Raw genomic sequence first — 24,340 nt, 5'->3', positions numbered from 1 at the left:
CCCCACATCGGGCCCCCTGCTCAGCAGAGAGCCTGCCTCTTCCTCTCCCACTCCCCCTGCTTGTGTTCCCTCTCTCACTGGCTGTCTCTCTCTGTCAAATAAATAAATAAAATCTTTTAAAAAAAGAAAAAAGAAAAAGAAAATTTGTATATAAAAGAAAAACTGAACATGTTAAGAGACATGGAAGATATATCTATCTATATCTATCTATATATAAAAGACATATATATCTATATTATATCTACATCTATATATAAAAGACCCACACCAAATTCGAGACAGAAAATACAATGTTTGAGATTAAAAACCAACCAACCAACCAACCAACCACACATTGGGCTTGGATTAATAGCAGATTAGACATTTCAGAAGAAAAAATTAGCACACTTGGTAATACCATAAAAGAAATTATCCAAAAGGAAATACACAGAGAGGAAGAAACACTATAAAACAATGAACAGTGAGCCCTGAAGATGACATGGAATGGTCATGGTCTAATATATATATATGTATTGACAGCTTTTTATTTATTTATTTATTTATTTATTTTAAAGATTTATTTATGTGACAGAGAGACAGTCAGTGAGAGAGGGAACACAGCAGGGGAGTGGGAGAGGAAGAAGCAGGCTCACAGCGGAGGAACCCGATGTGGGACTCGATCCCGGTACGCCGGGATCACGCCCTGAGCCGAAGGCAGACGCTTTAACGACTGCGCTACCCAGGCGCCCCTGACAGCTTTTTAAAAGTAGTAATGCAAAGAATCTAACTCTTGCTCATCCTGAGCGGAAGGAAAAGAGGAGACGGCAGTACTGAATATACTCATGTTTAATATACTTACAACGGTTTGCCAAACCCTTCCCATTTCTCTTTGCCCTTCCCCACTGGTTGGGGCCATGCTCTTCTTCCCCCTTTCCTGGCTTCCCTGGAGACTGCTGCTCCTAGGACACTTACCTGCGTGCTATCTCCTGGATACATGCTGCCTTCCACTAGAACATCTACAAAAGATTTGTGTATTCCCCAAACAGCTGTTTACTCCCAAATCCTCCTTTCTTCTAGCCACATAAAGCATCCATTTCTAAAAAATGACACTTATATTTTAAGTATTAACTGATGTAAGTAATAAGCACAGGATGTGTGCGGTTACCCAATTTAACTCTACTTTTCATTTCAAAAGAGAACCCTGCTAATGAATTAACAAGTTAAAATCCATTAATTCAATCATAAAGTATTTACTAGATACCAAATTGAACCAGATACGATAATGAACACTGGCGGTATAGTCGCAATCCTGAAACTAGTCTGATGGAAAAAACCAGATAAGTACACTCACAACTACAACACTGCAGAGCATGGGCTAAGAGAGCAACACATACACAATGCCAATGAAGCCCAAAAGAGGGACAACCCTATGAGACAGGGCAAGCTTTCTGAGAGAGGCGAAGTCTAAGCTGAACGGTTAAGGCAAGAAATTAACCATGTTGGAGAGAAAGGTATTCTGGCTCAAAGTAATAGTATACGAAAAACCATGAAAAATAGGAAGGTATAAATTATGACACACTTGGGGACTGCAAATGGCTCAGATTTGGGGGTAGAATGGAAGGAAAAAGGAAGGGAAAAGGGGGGGAAGAATTTTCATATTTTCTGAGGGAAAATGAGAGAGCAAGCCAAGGGTTTCACTCTTAACAGGGACCCAAGATGACATGCCAAAACTGCTAGGAACCGTGTCCCTGCCCCTGTCATCGAGCTCTGTGAGAAAACTTTCCTGCTATTAGTGAAAGAGGGAGGACCTGCATCCCTCTCAGTCAGGGGTTGGCAAACTATGGCTCTGGTCTAAAGGCGGTCCACCACCCGTTTGTGTGCAGTCTAAATGCCAAGCACGATTTTTATATTTTTAAATATCTAAAAAATTGCAAAAGAAGAATATTTTGTGACACATGGAAATTATATGAAATTCAAATTTCAGTGTCCATAAATAAAGTTTTACTGGAACACGGCCACACTCATTCATTTATGTATCGTCTAGGACTTCCTTCATGTTTCAACAGCAGAGCTGAATAGTTGTGACATAAACACCATGGCCCTCAAAACCAAAAATATTTACTATCAAGCCATTAGCAGAAAGTTTGTGGATTCTAATCTTTCAAAAAAATCTCATCTCCTTCACTTACGTTTCAGTCTGTCTCTTCAGAACTTTTTCCAAGGATTCTCATAATCAATATTAGATAAAAACATAGTTCTGTTATTTATGGATATAAAAGCATTATTTTATAATTTCATAAAATAATTACTGATTCCATATTTTCTACTTAAATATTCCTTTATATATGAAATATCAAATTCTGATTGCAGAACTTTATCCTGTAATTCTGAAAGAATTAAATATCATTAGTTACATGATTTCAAGTCACAATTTTAAAAACTGCATTTCCTTTTGTTTACAGCAAGACTAGCCATACTGATTTCCTGAGCCTTAATTAAATAAGAAATATCATTCTAATGTTCTGAAACTGATAGAGCTTTGAAAGAATTCAAGAGGCATGATGAAAAGAATATGCCAAAGGAAGGGAATCTGAGAATATTTCTGTGATACGTGATTTATAATAAGTATTATTACATCAGAATATTTTTCAAGGGTTGAAGTTATCTTTTGGTTGTGTTTTACCTCTATTCTCAACAGAAAAACAAGATCGTGTTTTACTGTTGCTACCAAGTGCAAAGCCTCTCCTAATTCTTAATTTTGTTTTTTCAACATATTTTGATACAATTTCAACATCTCAAAGGAACTTATCATATTTACTTTTGCTGATTTTCAGTATGTCATTTGTCAGTCCAACTGCCATCTCTGAAACAGTATTTCTAAAAAAATAATTTAAAAAAATGAAAATTTCATTGTTAGTAACCTTTGAGGGATCTGAGCAAGACCTAGGTTAGAAGAAGGGTAGATTCTTGCTGAAGAGCTGACAGCCTGCATAGCTTTACAATGGAGAAGAAAAATAATATTCTATTTAAGAGATCCCCTCATTTTTGAAGTTATAAACTGCTGATAACACTACATGATCAATAAGTTATGAAAACTGGGTAAAATCAAAACACATCAAAAACCAAAATTTATAATAAAGATATCATTAATACTCATAATTAATATTTTACTTAGTAATTAGATATAAATGGTAAATCATTCACAGAAATTGAAGTAATCGGTCCGAGACAATCAAGTCTCTGGAAACTGTATGTTTTCTATCTGTGAGGACTGATTCGAGGAAGTAGGTAAGAAATGCAAAAAGGACAGAAGATGAAAGGGAACACTTAGCAGTTATCTTCATGTATTTAGCTTTCATGAAGAAGAGAGATTAAACCTCTCCACGCGACTCTGGATGACAGAACCAGGTGAGGTGAGAAAACCCTAATGAAAACAGCTTGCTGTAAGGAAAACTCTTCTACCTTTTAATGGCCAACAATGGAACTATTTATCTCAATGAGGCTGCTAGTACAATGGAAGAGTATGCAAATATAGAATTAAATAGATTTCAAGTTTGGAAACCTATCTCTGTACTTAGAGCCACCCCGGTGCCTGGCGTCTCAAATCTCAAAGTCTAACGTATGGGAAAAATACCACCTATCTCAAAAAGAGATTGACAAGGGGCACCTGGGTGGCTCAGTCACTGGTTAAGCGTCTGCCTTAGGCTCAGGTCATGATCTCCGGGTCTTGGGATCGAGCCCCTCATCGGGCTCCCTGCTCAGCAGGAAGTCTGCTTGCTTGTCCCTGTCCCTCTTCCTCTGCCCCTCCCCCCTGCCCACTCTGTCTCTGTCTCCCTCCTTCTCAAATAAATAAAATCTTAAAAAAAAAGAGAGACAGAGAAAGACTGACAAGTGATGTATGATATGACCACAATAATGGTGATGTATGTAAATTATGTTGTTGTTGTGTTACTGCAAGTATGTATGTTATTGTGCATGTAAGGTATGCATTGTATGTGTGTTATTACAAGTACAGTTGACCCTGGGTTGGGGTGCCGACCCTGCCTCTGTCCCCACATTATCAAAAATCTGCATATAACTTTTGACTCTCCAAAAACTTTACTAATAGTCTACTGTTGACAGAAGCCTTACCATTAACAGTCAATTAACACGTATATGTACTATGTACTGTATTCTTACAATAAAGTAAGCTAGAGAAAAGAAAATGTTATTAGGAAAACTGTAAGGAAGAGAAAATACATTTACAATACTGTACTTATCGGAAAAAATCTGCATAAGTGGGTGTGTGCAGTTCAAACCCGTGTTGTTCAAGGGTCAACTATATTCCACCAAAGCCTTGAATAAGGCAGAAATGGAAATTCCCGAAGTGAATCAGAGAGTCTCAACTACATTCATTCATTCACACAGTCAACAAACATGTACTGAATATGTAAGACCTACAAGAGGCACTGGGGTACCATGGTTAAGAGTGTGGATTCCCAAGCCAGTCTATGGATATGAATCTCCACACCTCTTAGCAGCTGTGTAAACTTGGGCAAGTTACCTAACCATTCTATGTCTCGGTTTCCTCTTCTATACCAAGGGCACAATGATAGGGTTGTGGAGAGAATTTCAATGAGCTAATGTAGCTAAAGTGTTTAGCACAGTACCTGACGGGACTATATCCTACATGTAAGGATTAGCTGATTAGGTACATAACGACTACATTATGACCACAGGCCAGACACCGAGTATGCAACAGACTGCTGACAAGGTTCCTGACCTCGCAGGGCTTACAGTCTTTGGAGGGGTTGGTGGCACAGAAAATAAACAAACAAGCATACCTATAACAAGTAGTGATAAGCACTAAAATCAGTGGTAAGTGGAAAAAAAGCAACATATGGGGATAAGGGAGTTCAGATCAGATGGGCTGGTCAAGGGAGTACTCTCCCATGACAAGCCCTGTGGTCATCTGGGGGAAGAACATTTCAGGCTGAGAGAAAAACAGAAGGAAAGGCCCAGAGCAGGAGGATACAAGGTGTGTTAAGGGATCAGCAAAGAGGCCAGCGTCACTGGAGCGAAAAATGGGACAAGAAGGAGAGAAGTCTGGGGAGACAGGCAGGTTCCTGACCACGCAGAGCCTCAGAGACCAGAGTAAGGACACTGGATTTTTATCCTGAGTCCGCAGGGAAACAGCTGGGAAGGTCTAAAGCACAGGAGTGACAAAATCAGACTTGCACTTTAAGTAATTCACTCTGTCAATGACCTCTAAAGAATTATTTGACTCTAAGGTTTCCTGACGGTCATCGTTCTAATGGAAACAGAGGAACATTTCAGCATCCGGGAAACGGCAACGCAACAGCGTGATGGCAGGCCACAGCATTTCTAACTGCTTAGCCTGGACGCTGAGCACTGAAGCCCAATCACAAAGTTGCTGCGTTCAACACAGCGGAGCATTTACAGCAGGGGTGCGTCCCATTTGGGGTTGTTGGATTTCACGGACCAAGAGTCGTGAAGGAAGTTTAAAAGAAAGACTGGACACTGGTTCTGGAATGATGAAACAGAAAGAGCGAGGGATTACGGCTCCAGAAGGGAATGCCTTGGGACACCAACAATGTCAGGTCCCAGAGAGAAACAGTACACCAGAAGGAGGCTGCTGGGCAGAGGGGCGGAATCAGCTCTGTGACTGGTTCCTGGTGATGACCCGAGTGTCATCTAGAGATGTCCAAGAAACAACCCGAGGTAGGGAATTATACAAAGAGATGTTAAAATGGGACTGCTCCACAAACCAGAAGTCAAAAGAGAGAGGAGACTGTCTTCATGTGGCCATCTGCGTAGATATAAGTTTAAAAATTTTCAGGCACGAACAGAAAACTAGAGGAACAAAACCGGGCCTTTATGCCATGCGCTATCACGGCGAGGGATGAGTGTCCTTTACCTTGCAACACGGGGATGTCCTCTGTGGCCTTACAAACTCAAAGAATAGATTATCAAAACACTAAGCTTTCTGAGTCTCAACTGCAAAACTAAGGAGAAAGGTGAAGTTAAAAAAAAAGAGAAGGGGCAAAAAAGGTGTGTGTTTGGGTGGTGGTGGGGAGGGGGCAAGGGGATGACTGGGAAGAAAAATCATCGAACGAGTCAAAATTGCTCAGATTTAATCACATTTACGCAATTATGGGTATCTTTTCAGGAAAGCTTAGTAATTTTTAGCACAGGAATATTTTTCAAGAGTCCATCTTGGCTCTGGCAAGGCAATGGTTATAACTGAAGATACGGAGTAGTGTAGAAGAATTCAGAAAGAAACCAAATCTCTGGAAAAAGTGAGGCTTTTTTTGGTTCATTGTAAAGGAACATAAATTAGTCTCCAACCCACAATCTGCACCTACCCCCAACTTCCCAGCGTCCTGTGCAGCCCATAGAAAGTGGAAAGTGTGCCAAAACAAACAGTGTGGGCTGAAGCTCTGTGGATGGAGGGTGGGATGAGGTTCGGGTGGAACTGGCAGGGAACCGAATGGAATCACTTTAAAGCAATGCCACAAAATGGACACTGAATAATCACAAGCACTTTCAAAATCCACAGAAAATGAACTATGCTTAAGCTAGATCCCAGAACTGATTCCCTACTCCAACTCATTTCGAAAAACAAACACAGAAAGGAGAGGGGGAAATGAAACAAAGCAAAACGTACCTGCTCTGTTATCTGTCTTTAATTAAAGCATAAAATACCCTCCCTCTTCTCTTCTCCCAACCACCCTGGAACAGAATAGCGACCTGGCAGCAGCTCAGGTGAAAGACTTCAGCCTCCCAGCTACAAAGAGGGGAGATAGCAGACAATGGAACTGGTGATTCATTACAAAAGAATACACTCCAGAGCCGGCCTGCTGCCACATGGGCTCACTGCACTATTTAAAGGAACAGCAACCCCCTTTCCAACCTCCCTTATTCTTAACACCTTCCCTCCTCTCGGTCCTGATGGAAAACAGATTTTGAAGAAAATGCCAGCAAAGCACTGAGCTGTCCAAGAAAGGGAGGGCTTTGTGTTCCACAGAAACTGGCAGTCTTACATTATGGGAGAGTACAAAAATTTTCTTTCACATCCATACTGTAAGAGCTTTTCCTCTCTGCCTGGTATACTTTCCCTTTCAACAACAAACAGTATAACGGAGTCTGAGTCTGGCTAAACATTTTTTTATTAATTGAAGTCATTTGCAATTTTGTTTTTCTAATTTAACACATATTACAAGAAAGACTTTTCCTTCCTTTGATTCTACGCTTTCATTGATGCGAAGAGATGCAATAATTTCGGTCACATACTCAGAAATAAGAGTATCTCAGTGAAATTACTCCTACGACATTTACATGAACAACGGATACACCTAAAGTTGTATTTTAAAAAGTCATAGGAACATGTCTGTCTAGTATGTTAGAATTCTGTGATTAAATTGCCATTTGCTTTTTTTTTACACAAAACACTGATTCCCTATTGTAAATGACAGAGCAGTTTGCTAATTACCCCCAAAACTGGCCTTATGAAACTAGAGCTGATATAATAATGAGGCACAACTATTGATATGAGTCTAATAGTGTCATCCACTGAAAGCCCTTTGCCCTTCTTCCATCAAAGTGTGCAATTAATTTAAAATAAAGGATACAGAAATGTCAAGATCTAATATGCAAAGAACCTAGGTGACAAAATGATAAAAAGATATCTAAATACCTTTCTTAATATACTAGTCAAGACACCTAACACCATAATAAACCGTTTAACTTTGATAACCAAACCCTGAACAGTGCAGACATTTTATATTCAGAAAGTTTATGTGACACATCATTATCAAATACTGGGATTAGACGTCTGGCTTGAAAAACAAAAACAAAAACAAAACAAAAAAAAAAACACACCCCCCCCAAAACCTTGTAGGGACAAATAAAGATTTGGCCCATCTGGTTATTTTCTTTGATTTTTTTTTCTAAATTACTAACAACCACATATGTTATATTGCACAGAAAGAATATACACCAAAACAAATATGCTGGCATACATACTGAAAATCCACAAATCTGATACTCTGTACCTCCCACAGTTATAGAAATTCGGGATGGGCAAAAACGAGCAACTTCCTTCTCTCAGCATCCAGCACACACCCTGAGACAATCGCAGCGCTTTTAATTTATCTCTTAGAATTCTTAACCACCAAGAAATCCTTCTTTCCAGTTCCTATTTCGCTCTCCTGCTTCTCTGCTAAGGCTACAGTTTTCTTAAACACCGATTATTCAGACTGCAACATGAAATGTGCGTGAGAGCGTGCATTCTAACTTGTGCTTACACATGCTCACCCAGTTCCTCCAAAAACGAAGGGCACATGTTCCAAGAGGCCACAGAAACCCTCTGATTAGAAAAAGCACTAGTTTAGAGAACTCTTTCACTGATTTAAAAATATATATAATGAAAAGTCAAGTAGTTGGAAAGCCCTCACTAATAGCTGAGAAAGAAGAGAGCTGTCGCCTGTAATAGTGCCAGTTAATGAAAATTGAATGAGGGCTCCAAGGTTAAGAAGTATCATCTCCCAAGCAACAAAGAGAATCCAGAAATAAGTCTTCTCTTTTATGCAAATTTTTAAAAAGTAAAGCAGTATTTCTAAAGAGTTAATAAGGCTAACAACAAAGGGATAAGAAGTGGAAGAGAAAATATTTCAAAGATTTCTCCCCCTTCCAAAAGAGGAGGGGTTTCTTGATTATCTCCAAACTCAGATCTGGTAAAAAATCACTTTGGAAAGATATATTCTTTGGAACTTCCCTTTCCTCTAGGTCACGTTGGCAGAACCTCCCTAATGCTTTCCCTCCTTCCAAACGGCACTGCAGGGCATTATATAACATTTAACGGAACAGTGTTCCTGCCCCTAAAATGATGCCTCTATCCAGATAGCTAGCTGACTCTCTCGCCCTCCGGTGGTGACTCGGAGAGGAAAAGAGAAGAGAGAATACAAAAAAAAGGGCAAACTCCTTAAAAGGAAACCACTGTCCAGTGATGAAATTTCCCTACAGAGCATAAAAGCCTGGAGTGACACCGATCCCCAGTCTGATCCTAAAGGACAGGCACGCTCACCCATGCAAATGAGTTCACTGATGAATCGCAGTCTCATCAGTCTCAACCTATGTGTAAAGAAAAAGGGTAAAAGGAACATATAGAGGGTGCCAACGAGAAAAAGCACGGCCGGGGGAACGATGGAAGAGTATTCACCTTTCCATTTGTCAGGAATGACTTGCTAAAATGCAGATTAGATATTGCCTGGCATAACCAAAGACAGGCAGAGAGAGAGAGAGAGAGAGAGAGAGATCTTCCATTTCCTACTCCCTCTCCTTCAAACGCCTTTTAATGCCCGTGTGATTGTCATTTATACATTCGGATTTGTTCTCCTCTCACAGAGGGCTCTACCTGCCTCTGCTACACCTGGATATTCCCATGGTTCCTTCTGAAAACGTTCTTTGCCAGTAACAAAGCCATGAAAATGAAGCCTATTTTTCTAGCCTTCATTTTTAATAAGCCATTTACAGCGAAGGCAGCAGAACGGCAATTCCATAGCCAATCCTGAGAAACCACAGTGAATCAGGAATCAGATTTCCCTAGAACACAAATTCTTCTGCAATTCTTAAAAGGAAGTCAATCCCTTTCCCCTCTTTTGGGCAGTCTGTAAGAATCTCTTCCTACCTCTGCAGTCTCTCTCCCTCCCTCTTCTCAGAACCAAGACAAAGAGGTAGACAAATCCCCACAGGGTCTTTCCTGAGCTACAGCTGCACAGTACAGGAAACAGGAATCTGCTATGGAGCTGAGGGAGGGGGAGAGAAAAAAGGATATGGATACATCTCTCTCTCACACACACACACACACACACACACACACACACTCAGCAGACACAGACTAACACTTTTCAGTTGATAACAATAAATCTGGCCTTCTCTGAGAGGACAATCATTATTAAAACTCTGTTACTATGCCCGACCCCCAGGTCTTTATTTAGATCCCAGAAACCAGAAAAGAGGCGCGCCGAGGAAACACAAATCTTACCTGAGTGACCATTTTCTTTTCCTCCATAAACCAAACGGCACAGAGGATAAGCCCTTCAGGGCAGTCGTGCTGGGGCGCACCTCCACAGCTTCCCCCCCCCCCGCCCCCCCAAAGCTAGCTATTTCGGGGCGGGCAACTGATCTCCCTTTATCCCGTTCCCCTTCCTTTTTCTTTCTAGCGTTTCTTCCTTTCTTTTCTCTTCCTCTCTGGCAGCCTCTCCCCCTCCTTCTCTCTCCAGCTCCCTCCCATATCTCAGGCAGATGGCTGAAGGAAGCCCCACCCCTGAATGCCTAAGGTAATTAATCAGAGTGGAGCCCCACCTCTTCCTCCTCCCCCCACCCCTCCCGGCAGGCTGACATCTCCCAACTCCAGAAACAGGCCTGCTGGAGAATGGCAGTTTGGTGTGTGCTTTGCGCACGCGCGCGTGTGCGTGTGTGTGTGTGTGTGTGTGTGTGTGTGTGTGTGTAGGAGGGAAGGAGGGGGAGAGAGAGAGGGAGGGGCAGGCGCCATGTGCAGGCATATTTTAAGGAATGAATATCTGCTATGGGGGCATTAATTACATAGCACTGGAAGCATTCACAGCAGTTCAGCATAGTTAATACAGATTTAAAGTATTCCACCCGTGAATATCTGATCATAAACAAGAAACGAAACAAAAATTATTTTTTAAAAAACATTTCCACTGATGTACAGTTTACAGATGTAGTGGATTTAATGAAAGAGGTGAAACGCTGCTGAATGACCACTTATAGGAGGGTTTTCAAGGAATGAGAATGGGCAAGAACCTGCCTGTCCTAAATCGGTCTAATGACTGCAAAGGATGAAAAGAGAGGAGGAAGGTAACCTAAGTGCTTATTTTTTCTACTGTAAAAAACCTGGGGATTCTGGAAAAGGTGTCTATAAACACGACTTCTTAAGATACTGAAGGTGTATACAAAAGTGCATACAGATTTGACTGCTGAAGGCTTCCAGTTTCATTATAAATTCTGGTTAACAGAAGCCGCCCTTTGTGTTCTCCCGGCCTTCTGGATTTCAGTCTCTCCTGAAAATCATCAACCCTTTCCTATATACACACTGGGCACCTGTGACATTACTGTAAACAGTAATTGTTACTACAAAGTGCTATAGATATAAAAGATTCGCGAGAACGTTTACTGAACGTAAGTGTTTCTTTAACATTCTCGTATTAAAATGACATAATGAAAAAAGCATAAAGGGGTGATTCAATCTAGAAGTCCTGGTCTAAGTCCTGATTCTGCCCTTTACAAATGATCTTGTTAAAGTCTTTAACTTCCAAATATAAATTCCATAATCTCCCTACTTTAAATTATTAAATTTTCAAATAAAATAATCTGTGTAGATGACGAGTTTATAGTTTTTATCATTTACCTCATAAAAGTAAAGATTTCCTATTTTTTTAGTATTTGAATAAATGAGATTTTATTCTAAAGGATTTTATTTATATTTGTTATATTTTTATTGTTATAATCTCTAACAGATTACCCAAAGGCAAAGAGATTGATTCTAAAATTAAGCTTCCTATTTTTAAGATAAACACTAAAGAAATCAAAATTTGAAATCACAAATAAAAAAAAAAGTAAAATAAAATCACAAATCACACTGAGAATACACCATGTTTTGCTATCTCTATGAGGATTTGTTTGGCGAAATGCATAACCAGCCTTTTTAAAGGTCCTGTATAATAATGTGGGCTGGCACATTGCCAATATAACATCATTGTGCTCCTACCCAAATTAATAATCATTTTAACAATTCTAAAAAGAACACAGAAACTACCGATCTGGAGAACCCGCAGAACTGGCACAACCATAGCTACTTACTGAACACCTACAGTAAGTCAGGCACTATTCTGGGCATTGTACAGATATCTGCACACTTTCAGTATACTCCACAATGCGTAAAGAAATATGTACCGAAGAAAGGGATCTTTAAACATTAGGGGAAAAAAATACCACTATGAGAAAAGGAATAGATCAGTACTAGGTTTGTTCTATTTAACATTTTTAAAAATGATCTGGAAGATAGGACATACTGTATTTTCTGAATTTGCAACTGAAAAGCCAATAAGGAGATAAAATACAGTCAAATTTTTAAAAAATACAGAGTAAGCATAAAAGAGGGAGGTGAGTTTCACTGGAAGCAAAGACAACTCAGTGTATTTCTAAAAAAATCTAAATCACATTTATAGGACAATTATTTATGTTTTCAGTTCTAATATAAGAAATAAACCTGAGAATCACTGTATACTATTCTCTGAATCCACTAGTCCATACAGTGGTAGGTGCAAAAAACCTTGAGCAAGACAGACTCCTCACTCCCCATTCCTCTCTCTCTCTCTCTCTCTCTCTCTCTCACACACACACACACACACACCCTACCGTTATGAAAGCCGTGGTTATCTTGTGTGACTGCAGCCTCCATACATAAAGACAGACAACAAGGCCCCCAATTTTTTATTTTTTTTTAAATAAAGAGGCAGATGAGGAATCCCTACATGCAAAAAGCCCAGGACTAGGGCCGGGACACAAGTTTCCTTTGGCCTGGTAGTCATGCCTCCTTTGCACATGCAGTACCAACATTTTACACTGCAAATAATAAGCTTACAAGAGTCATTACCACAAGAAAGAGTTAGTATGAGCTAATGTCAAAATAAATATTACAATGATTTTCATAAACTCACCGAATAACAGGATCATAATGAGCACTGGACAAACTCAAGGATATTCTGAAGTGTGTCCCTGACTTTCAAGGCTGGCATTATAGAGGACAATTTGCTCCCTGGTGCCCAAGAGAGAGAAGAGCAATTGAACAGCCTGGCTCTGACCCAGCAAAACAACTGGAGTCCCCTAGTGGCTGAATGTGCCCAGTAGTGCACCAAGGAGCAACTCATTCCAGGACATTTTCTGGGATGGAATGTCTGGGATCTTTCCAAGATCCTCCTTCTCACTCAACACCACACCAAACCAGAAGCAAGCCCTTTTGATTTTTGTGAAATCTGTCCTTTCTTTCCATCCCAATACCACAAACCCAGTTGTGACCATATTATTTTGCATCTAGCCTCCTACTTGTTCCTTTGCCTCCAGTCTACCACTCTTGCTATCCGAGCTGCTCACCACTGCTGGGGACCTCCTTCTAAGTGTAAATCCCACCATGTCATTTTCCTTATAAAATCCTCACCTATTCCCCACAGCCTAAAAGGGGCGGACAGTCCTAACTCTTAAGCAGGTGCCTACCACATAAACTAGCCTCACTATACCGGGTCAGAGTCCCTGCTTCCCCTCCTGCTGCCCACCGCTCTTCTCTGCTCCCAGCACCCTGAACCACGTTCCTCAACAATACCAGGTTTCTGTTCTTTCCTGTTTCATGTTGTTACTCCCTTGAACAGTGCCTTCTATCTGGCTAACTGGCGAAGTCACCCTTCAAAGCTCACTTCAGGGATCCCCTGCCCTAGAGCCTTTCCTGAGCCTATCTGCTCCCACATCTGGGTTAGGTGTCCCTTTTGTCTTAGTGCCTAGCCCATGGTTCATAACTGTTGGGGTTATTGTTTCTGCATAACTATGACTTGATGATGAGCAATCTGAGGGTAGGAATTCTGTGCTTCATACCATATCCCCAGTTCCTAGTTCAGTGCCGGAATACACAGTAGATGAAGAAATGTTTGCTGAAATCAAGCTCTAATGCCTTGATTTCCATCTCTATCCATTGATTTTACATATATGGCTACCTAAGAATGAAGAGCATCCATGTGGTTATCAAAACATTATAAAAGTGTTTTCTTCCAAAAGGAAACTTGGAAATATGTTCAAATTTATAAATTTACTTCAGTATCTTAGAAATTTGAGGCTGAAAGGAAGATGTACAGAAAGAGTGGGAGAAAGGCCTTATTTTCAACTTGATTAGGATAGTTCAGATTCTACACAAAATAATACTAATTTTTAAAAAAACACACAACTTCAGGTGCTCTTGCTTGTCACAATTTTACATTAGATGTGACTCAACTTCCGTACCTTCCACCCACGCACCAGCAATGCTATAAAAGCAGATCCAACAGTCCCTGGCTGGAAGGCAGGTTTTGCTCATACTTTCCCAGGCTGCCTCTGACACCCAAGTGAAAAGCAACATTAAAGGGACAGCATTTCCTGCAATAATAAAAACTTGTTAGTATAAAAGCTTTTCACAGCACGCCCCCACACAATAACCCTAAGTGTAAATAACAATTTACACCTATTAGATATTAAATACCTTCCCAGAAGCATCTGACACAATGCCACGTTAATATCCTTTGCCCCCACATCCCCTTTAGTATAAATAAAGCCAAATTATGGCTAACTCTATTATTTCGCTTCTTTTCTCTACTTTAGGCAGGGTTTAGTTTTATAGAAACCCTTCTTAAAAAAAAAAAGGTGAGAGCAGCATTTGAAAAGACTGCTTTAGACCTTATATGTTCATAAAACCCATAACCCTCACATTTATTTCTTGTCCCTAAAAATCAAACCTTTAGAACAAGACCCCAAATAACATACTCTGAGATACAGGTGAGACCAGAGAAATTAGAAATCAGTACTTCAGAAATTATCACATCTAGATTTGGGTAACATACCCTTATATCTTTAAAATACCCCAAAGTCTAGACAACTAGAGTCATACATACAATTGAAATTATGTGTACACTCTCTGTATTCTGTGAGATTAAGGAAATATTAGATAAATATCAAAAGGGATGGGATGTAAACAAATTTATCCATCAGATTACAGAGACAATAATACCTGATGAACCGATGAAAACATCAGTGTGTCGTTTCTTCAACACTAAAATATGCTGTCTCCATTACTAAATAAATTATTGGAGACTCTCCTGCCTTCTTCACCTCCAAATCCCTGTGCGTGGCACAGCATCTGGCACACAGTAGGTACTCAAAAAAAACCCTCAAAATGAAAAATGGAAGAATACACATATCCCTCTACCTCAAGGTCGCCTTCCCACAAAGAAGTGGAGAGTCTATGGGCTAATTCAGTCCACAGCATTCTGCAGCCCTGAGCACACGCCAGGCAAATGGATCTTTCAGGCAGGCAACTTTCTTTCTCCCAATCTTCCAGATGCCTCATACCCTTAGGCTGTACTTGGCGGTCCTAAATTCTCAAATACAGACGCTTAGCTACACGTACCCCTATGATATAAGACCTCACTTCTTCCTCCAACTGCCTATTCACCTCGAAATGATCATCAGTGCCAATGTGTTCAGTGGGGGACAGGTTAAGTAAAACTGCCTCAGGAAAAACTGTGAGAACAGACAAACCCATAACTTGCAACAACAGTTACATTTTCCCCTCAATATTTTTTGTTGTGGCAAAACACACATCACATAAAACTTACTCTCTTAGCCGTTGTCAAGTACAGCTGACCCTTGAACAACACAGGGGTTAGGGGCCCTGACCCCCAAGGTGGTCAAAAATCCATGTATATTTTTTGACTCCCCCAAAACTTAACTACTAATAGCTTACTACTGACTGGAAGACTTACTGATAACATAAACAGTCATTGAACACATATTTTATAGGTAGTATGTATTATACACTGTATTCTTACCACAAGCTAGAGGGGAAAAAAACATTTTTCTTTTGTTTTTTAAAGATTTTATTTATTCAACAGAGATAGAGACAGCCAGCGAGAGAAGGAACACAAGCAGGGGGAGTGGGAGAGGAAGAAGCAGGCTCATAGCAGAAGAGCCTGATGTGGGGCTTGATCCCATAACGCCGGGATCACGCCCTGAGCCGAAGGCAGACGCTTAACCGCTGTGCCACCCAGGCACCCCGGAAAAAAAACATTATTAAGAACATTGTAAGAGAGTACAATACTGTACTGTAAAAGCTCCACATAGAAGTGGACCCAAACAGTTCAAACCTGTGTTGTTCAAGGGTCAACTGAATACAGTTCAGTAATATCATATATATTCATAATGTGCTACCACTGCCACCATCCATCACCAGAACACTCTTCATTTTTCAAAACTGAAACTCTGTACCCACCGAACAGTAACTCTCCATTCTCGTGGTCCTCAGGAGCCCCTGGCAACTACCACTCTACTTTCTCTATGAATTTGATGACCCTCGGTACCTCACAGAAGTGTCATCATATGGTATTTGTCTCTTTGTGACTGGCTTATTTCACTGAGTATTCAGTGAACACGGTTCATCCATGTTGTAGTTTCTGTCAGAATTTCCCTTTTTTTTAAGACTGAGTAGGGGCGGGGCGCCTGGGTGGCACAGCGGTTAAGCGTCTGCCTTCGGCTCAGGGCGTGATCCCGGCGTTACGGGATCGAGCCCCACGTCAGGCTCTTCCACTATGAGCCTGCTTCTTCCTCTCCCACTCCCCCCTGCTTGTGTTCCCTCTCTCGCTGGCTGTCTCTATCTCTGTCAAATAAATAAATAAAATCTTAAAAAAAAAAAAAAAAAGACTGAGTAGGGGCGCCTGGGTGGCTCAGTAGGTTGAGCTTCCAACTCAGGATTTTGGTTCAGGTTACGATCTCAGGGTCATGAGATCGAGCCCTGTGTTGGCTCCCTGCTTGGCAGGGAGTCTCTTTGAGATTCTCTCTCTCCCTCTCCCCTCTGCCCTTCCCCCCCACTCATTCTCTCTCTCTCCAATAACTAAATAAGTCTTTAAGACTGAGTAGTATTCCATTATGCATATATACCATATTTCAGTTATCCTTTCATTCATCCACTGAAGGACACTTGGATTGCTGCTTCCACCTTCTGGCTACTGTGAATAATGCTGCTGTGAACATGGGTGTACAAATATCTCTTTGAGACCCAGCTTTCAATTATTTTCGGTGTATACCCAGAAGTGGAATTGCTGGGCCAGATGGTAGTTCTATTTTTAATTTTTTGAGGAGCCACCACACTGTTTTCCACAGCAGCTGCACCATTTTATATGCTCATCAACAGTGCACAAGGATTCCAATTTCACCACATCCTCATCAACACTTGTTTTCTGGGGTTTTTTTTTTGGTTTTTGGTTTTGACAGAAGACACCCTAACAAGTTATATTTTAACCATTCAGAGGCAGTAATGTTTAATTCAAAAGAATAATTTCAGGAATAGTTTCTCAATGAATAGATTTTTTTTTCTGGGCAGGGAGACTATAGTCATTGTCCTTTAAATCATTTCTAGCAAGCCCCTATCTACTTACTCTGCTTGTATTTTAATCTGATTTGGTCCAGATTTAGTATAAAACAACCAGTTTCAATTGCACACTCTTAAGACATGCATGATTTTATTACAAACAAGAGCAATGAATGATCAAGTTCTGAAAATACTTCATTGCCTTACGTTGAGGAGAAATTTTAAAAAAGGGTGCAAAATCTTCAATTTTTAAAAAATACTGTTCAGCCATATCCTCCATAATTTCTAATGGCATAACACATTGGTACAGAACCGCATGTTATCCAGTGAGGAGCTTTAATCTACCAAAGTATAAGAATGTAACAGAAACTAGTAAGGAAATTTTGTAACCATAGCTGAGAATAAAAGTTTAGGTAGCAAACAACCATCTATTACCTATTTATAAATGCACTGAAAGAAAACAATTACCCTAACTGAATTAATAAATAAGGTTGTAAAATACTTTTGGATCCTTCAATTCTAAATTGTTTTTTCAATCCCATTAATTTCCCTGATGCGGTGGAACGGAAAGTGTACTCTTAAATTTTAACATCCTATTACCTACATTTCTAAATTACCCTAATTTCAGATAGGATAAATCTACTAAATCGAGCAAGGCCAGGAAAAGTGTTTCAAATACTGAGCATGACATTTATCAATACTAAATATTAATGACCAAAAAGATTTGGGGTGGCAAATTCATTTTATTATAAATGAATAAAATTTTACTGTAAAAGACTTTAGCAAACATGTCATAATTTCTTTTTAAAAAAGATTCTACTTATTTATTTGAGAGAGTGACAGAGAGCATGAATGTGAGTGGGGGAAGGGGCAGAGGGAGAAAATATTCAAGCAGACTCCCACTGAGTGTGGAGCCCAGGGTTTGCTCTCACACAGGGCTTGATCTCACAACCCATGAGATCAGGACCTGAGCCGAAACCAAGAGTCAGACACTAAACCTACTGAGCCACCCAGGCGCCCCTCGTGTCATAAATTCTTTAATCCACCCCACAACCTTTGCTTCGTTAGGCGGGTGGCCAATTTTCACCTCAAAATTTCTTTTACACGTCAAAATTTATATCTATCTATCTATCTGATACTTCAATCTTTGGAAACACTTTTGCTTTTCCAGTTTTTTTCTCAGACAATTTGACTTATATGACTGCTACGACATGTCCCTTACTTTGCTAGCTGGGGCTCAGAGAAAACTGTTCACAGATATTTCTCTTCAAAAGCAAATCAATATTTACTTTTTAAGAATCTCTGCTTCTAATGTCGTCTCCTGACACTTCCAGCCTTAAACTGTTACGCAGACCCGTCTATTGTTTTATGCCAGTAGAGACTGAGTCCACAGGTAGTTAAGACCCACAAATATATCAAAATTTCATTATGGCAAATGTAATATACTCGTCATCTGAATAACTCAAAATAACGGAAACACGTATATATAATAGAATAGAAGTAAACCACATAGTATAAACCAATGTATTAGAACACAGTTGAAGAAACATAACCACATCCCCACAGCCCCTCCCATCTGACTTCAACACTGGTAGCATAAGACCTGAATGAGAGCTGTGAGTTTACTCTGGAGAGCTTACCCAATAGGTCCAGGTCCAATTAAAAATAGCCTGGTTTAGACTTTGGGCCCAAAATACCTAATAGGATGTACTCGTTAGTTTGTCACTTCCTTTAACCCTATGCATTTCTGTCCAGCCTACAACTTAGGAGCTAACTATTAGAGAAATGGCCATTTGAAAGAAAAAAATAATAATAATTAAGTGCCATGAAAACACAAATAAACCAAAATAAACTGAGGAAACAACTAGGATCTGTAATTCAGAATTAACTGTATTAACTGTTCCTATTTTCCTATTCTAGGTTTTCAGCACAATCAATTAATATTTCAAAGAATCATGGCATATGAAGGATCACTTGGTCCAATCCCTTCATTTATATACAGGGATAGTGAAGTCAAATAAAATGAAGCCATTTGAGCATATCATGGAGGCGGTTAATACTACAGCTTGAATCAGAATCCAGGATTCTTCAACTTTACTCACTATACTGCTACTAATTTAAAGGCAAATAGATATCCAGAAATATATTTGATAATGACTTAAAATTTTCTGATTCTAGATTTCAATAAGTTCATAACTAAGGTACTGCTTATCTCATCGCGAAAGAGTCTAAAATATTAAGTGTGGAGAGAGTGCCCTCTACCGTACATTACCTTTCTGAAAAATTCAGCAATATTTGGAAACCGCCATCTGTGCTTCTCATCTACTCAGAATGAAGCCTCAAGTTTACTATAAGACGGTGACTTAGTTATGTTACATTTATAATGCCAAGCCCACTGTTTAACACACACACACAGGAATCTCTCTGAAGTTTCAGAACTTCTAGAGTTGAAAGCAACCTCTCCTGCCCAGCCCTCAATACTATAAAACTCAAGCCTCCTGCTACAGCAAATCAGCAAAATACTGAGAAATCTATGCCCTGAATGGTACCAGGTCAAAAGACAGGATGCTTATAAGCACTCATCCCACCACAAAACCTTCACATCAATCAAACAGCACCTTAAAATAAAAAAAAAAAAAAAAAAAGAATGCACAAAAACAAAATAAAACAAGAACAAAAAACCACACCAAGTTATAGCCCTTAGCTTACCTGGACAACAGGATATTGATAATCCATACAATATACACCATACATAGCAAAGGGGGAAAAAAATCTTCGTATGAAGACCGTACCAAAAGTGCCTACACTTTTGCCTTGCTTGCTCTGGCTGTCCTATCCAAAGGCACTAGGTACCAAAAAATCTTTGGCCGACTCCCAGTCTACGCAGATAGGTATGCTGGCTCAGATGATGAAGCAGGAGCTTGGTTCAGCCCAGGCTTCCACCCCAGTTAAGATTCCACACAACCCAGAAGAAATATTCAGGAAAAAAGCAAAAAGCTCCAACTGAGTTACTAGTTACAGACTAAAAACTATACTAGAGACCTGCTATTACTGTTGGTTTTAAACTGACAACTCCACCAGAAACTCAAGAGGCAGAGAATGACAGCCAGGGAAAAGAACACGGGCTCCTTAAAGTGCCAAACAAAAATGGTGGGAAGCACAAGGTATCCAGGATCCAAAATGATATATATGTTCCAGGCTTTAAGTGCGTCAGAGGCACACTCCCAATCCAGGACATGGAAAGGCAGATGGGACTGGTATTATTTCTCTATTCCTTCTTGGGCAGGATGGTGCGCACGCGCGTGCACCCCCCCTCCCCCTTCTAACTGTCTCCGGCAGAGACAGGTGCTAGGATTAACAGTATAAAACCCCTCTGTCGTGGAAAGGAATGGGAGAAAAAAGTCACACTGCTACATGTAGTAAAGGGATCCCTTTCATGACAGTGTATGTTTGTGTATCATTTAACACCTCCTTCACTGTGCTTTAACAGAGGCTGGGACAGCTGGCAGGATCAGCACTAGAAAAGAGGAAGGTGGCCCCAACTCTGAGGCAACATGAGTCCACTGGAGACCTTCAGATATGCAAGACACTCTCTCAGCTGTTCTAGTCAAACATGTGAGGATTAACTCCGGCTGCCAGCAAAAAGGTGGGGGTGGAAAGGTCTTTTCAGAAAAGCCAGTTGCTTTTCCTCTTTTAGGAAGCTGCTATACTCACCCTACCATTATATACAAACACACATGTGCACACATATTTCTATAACAGATATTAAAAGCAGTAACAAACATGGACAGGTGTTAAGTCAGTCTGATAAAGCATGGCAGGTTAGCTTTCAAAGTCTAAACAGCACATCTAAAACCAGAGACCTGAAGTAATTCTTAGAAAACAGGACACAAAGTGAGCAGAAAGTAAATGCTTAGTAAGATATACACTATTTGTAACTATTGCACCCAAGAAATCCCCTACTTGGGGCAAGCATGCAAAAATTCGAAATGATAAATAATTCTAAATTAGTTTCAGGGGCTATGATCTCTCTAATCTTGGAGAGCCAGTAATATAACATGTTTCAGTAAGACTAAACCACTGGGATTAAATGCAACTGTGAGGCATCTGTGAGAGTTCATGTGCTACTGTGCCCCCCGCCCCCAGTGCAATTTTTCTCCTTTTATGGTCATTGCATTTTATTTTAGGATTGTTCAGAAGAAATTGTTTTTTAAGAGTCAAAATGGCAAGACAGTTCTCTTGGTTAAACATTTACCTCAGATCGGTTCTAAGAGATGAGGAGGACCATTATAAGGTACTAGATTATCTTTGGATTGCTGGTATACTGAGCCCCTGTATTATGTATGAGAGACAATAATGCATTCATTCAGTACAATTTTAAGAATTTACTAAACATCTATTACACACTAGGTACTGTGCTTAAGAACTGGAGATATGAACAGACACGGTCATGTTGTCAAGGACTTCACAGTTTTGGGGGAAACAGATAAGCACACGGGTAAAACCAAAAGCCAATAGGATGCTACAGCACAAGATTAAACACTGTGAGCAACTTCTCATAGAAGGAATGACATTTTTCAAACCTGCTCTTAATGAACACTTCCATTGTACCACTTTCTCACCACCACAACTATGAGACTCTGGCTTTGTCTATTCTTAACAGAGATTATCTGAACCTCACAACATTTTTGATCTGACTTGTCACACATTAAGGGCCTATAATATACATTCTGACTGTCCCCTATACAGCTATTAAAATGGTAATTAAGAAATAGCAAAGGTAATCTTTCTGTATTAAAATCTTTTTTTTTTTTAAAGATTTTATTTATTTATGTGACAGAGAGACAGCCAGCGAGAGAGGGAACACAGCAGGGGGAGTGGGAGAGGAAGAAGCAGGCTCATAGCGGAGGAGCCCGATGTGGGACTCGATCCCAGTACGCTGGGATCACGCCCTGAGCCGAAGGCAGACGCTTTAACGACTGCGCTACCCAGGCGCCCCTAAAATCTTAAACTAAGTTTCTACATCTAATCCAATCAAATCAAATCATTCTCCAACCCTTCTTCCCTGTACACCATGCCCTTCCACCTCCACTCTACTTCATTTCATATACAGCAGTAGTGGCCACATAGACACTTGTAAACTAACATCCAAAATCACTATTACATTCTTGATATGATTGGTATCAAGACTGCTCTCGATATGAAGACTGGGAAACAAGGACACTTCTTAAAAACCATAGAGGGCTATGATAATGAACTATGGTTGACAAACTTCATGAGTTAACTCCGCTCAGTATTTGGTGAATTAATTACAGAAGATGAAGTTCTCAGATGGGATTGTATTTAAGATGACACACTAGAATTCAAATTCTAGAACAGCTGATACAATTTAAACTTGAAAATGGGCTCCATATATGTTACTTAGGGCCTAGTTAACTTCTAGAGATTTAAATTCTTCTTGAGGATAGATCTATACATACAAGGTGAAAAGATGTGACTGACAGTTTATTAAGTGAAAAAATTATATTACTGAATAATAATATGAGTAATGTGTACAATATAATTCCATATTTTTAAATGTACATATATAACTGTATGTCGATCAGTAAATCATGTAATTTCTGAGCTTCATGTCTTATATATGTTATGCAGTTATGCGTACACACACATACATATACATATAACTACTGACATACCACAGATGCCACATATATACTATGAATTATACATAATATGTATCATATTTATACACACACATATATTATAGGCCTAAGACAAAACCTACGCCTCTGGGGGTGGGATGGTGGGGAGGTAGTTGGTTTCCATTTATTACTTTAGAGATAAACTTCTAATATGTTTAAATACATTTAAATTAGCCTTTGGTAGATCTATAATTTATCTTTTTATTTATAAGTTTAAGGGAATTAAGACAGATTTTCCTTTGAGTATAAGTACTTTAAAAATTAGCAATACTTTCTCAGTCTCTTCTGTATTATCACATTTGCTTTACTTTACCTGATGGCCTTACTATAAACCCTCTGGAGGACAGAGGTGACAAACAATCTTAATCATGTCTTACCTAGATTCTGCCAAAACTGTGCCCAGGTCTAGTTTAAATAATTAGCCCCTCAGAAAAATGGCAAAGTAATTCAATATTTGAATTTGAATTATAACTGCTTCTTGCCTTTTGACTTATCTCTTGTAAAAAAAAATTTTAAGTTATAATTTAAGACCAATAACTTAGTCAAACTAAAATTCTGAAAAATACTTATGCCATTTGAAAAAATACACACTTTATAGTATTAAAGTCTTTGTAGTAGGGACGCCTGGGTGGCTCAGTCATTAAGCGTCTGCCTTAGGCTCAGGTCATGATCCCAGGGTCCTGGGATTGAGCCCCGCATCGGGCTCTCTGCTCAGCGGGAAGCCTGCTTCTCCCTCTCCTACTCCCCCTGCTTGTGTTCCCTTTCTTGCTGCCCCTCTCTCTTTGTCAAATAAATAAATAAAATCTTTAAAAAAGAAAGTCTTTGTGTACTGATCAATTTTAAACATAAATACAGAAAATGGTCTTTTATATATATTTCTATGCATCTCTTTAGTACAGACACACGACTACAAATCTCAACAGCTGGCATACCTATGACGTCTGTTAGGTAGAATGTAATGATATCAGAGAGAAACAGACCTAGTGATATTTAAGAGTGAGATATATAGAAACTACCTTAAGATTTATGAGATTTAAGTTTTGCTAAGGATGAAGCAGACAATCTACCATATCAGCCCCACGCTATAGGACATGATGGGTGACACTGCAATGTAATCTGTACCATCTACAACCGAGGCATTTCAAGACTTACCAGGTACTGGAATGCCAGAAAATATTTGAGATTCTTCTCTTTACTACTTTCTCATTCTTTTTTTCTTCTCTCCTTTTCCTTCCCTTCTGACTATGCCACAATCCTACCGTGAGTTTCCAAAGATACTAGTTAGGCCTCACTGCACAATGTTTTAGCATGGATTGCAAAGATCTCTGCTCTAAGGTATAAAATCAGCTTTACCGACAATAATGTTAGACGATTCCAAAGATTGCTGTGTACAGGAATAACACAGAAGTTCAAAAAGAGGGCTTGAGACAGACAGATGAGGATGGTGGGGATGAGAGAAAGACAGACATAT

The 24,340-nt window shown here is 39.7% G+C and overlaps 1 protein-coding gene across 23 annotated transcripts in view; it reads right to left on the bottom strand.

Annotated features, from left to right (window-relative positions):
* The window catches only part of RBFOX2 (RNA binding fox-1 homolog 2), a 271,018-nt gene that overhangs the window by 83,996 nt on the left and 162,682 nt on the right, over positions 1-24,340 (bottom strand). The window contains exon 1 of one of the 23 annotated variants that reach the window (XM_087868766.1): positions 19,877-20,521. The exons of 21 other annotated variants lie outside the window; for them this stretch is intronic. In XM_087868766.1, coding sequence (XP_087724892.1) covers positions 19,877-19,921 — 45 coding nt within the window. In that variant the 5' untranslated portion in view covers positions 19,922-20,521. Of the gene's footprint in view, positions 1-10,024; positions 10,294-19,876; positions 20,522-24,340 lie in introns of those variants that run through there. One more of the 23 variants, XM_087868767.1, reaches the window with a different exon arrangement.

Source organism: Ursus americanus, chromosome 17, assembly GCF_024610735.1.
Source record: "Ursus americanus isolate L20-20 chromosome 17, mUrsAme1.1.p, whole genome shotgun sequence".
Classification (NCBI taxonomy): Eukaryota; Metazoa; Chordata; class Mammalia; order Carnivora; family Ursidae; genus Ursus; species Ursus americanus.
This window is presented reverse-complemented; position numbering and strand designations above follow the sequence as displayed.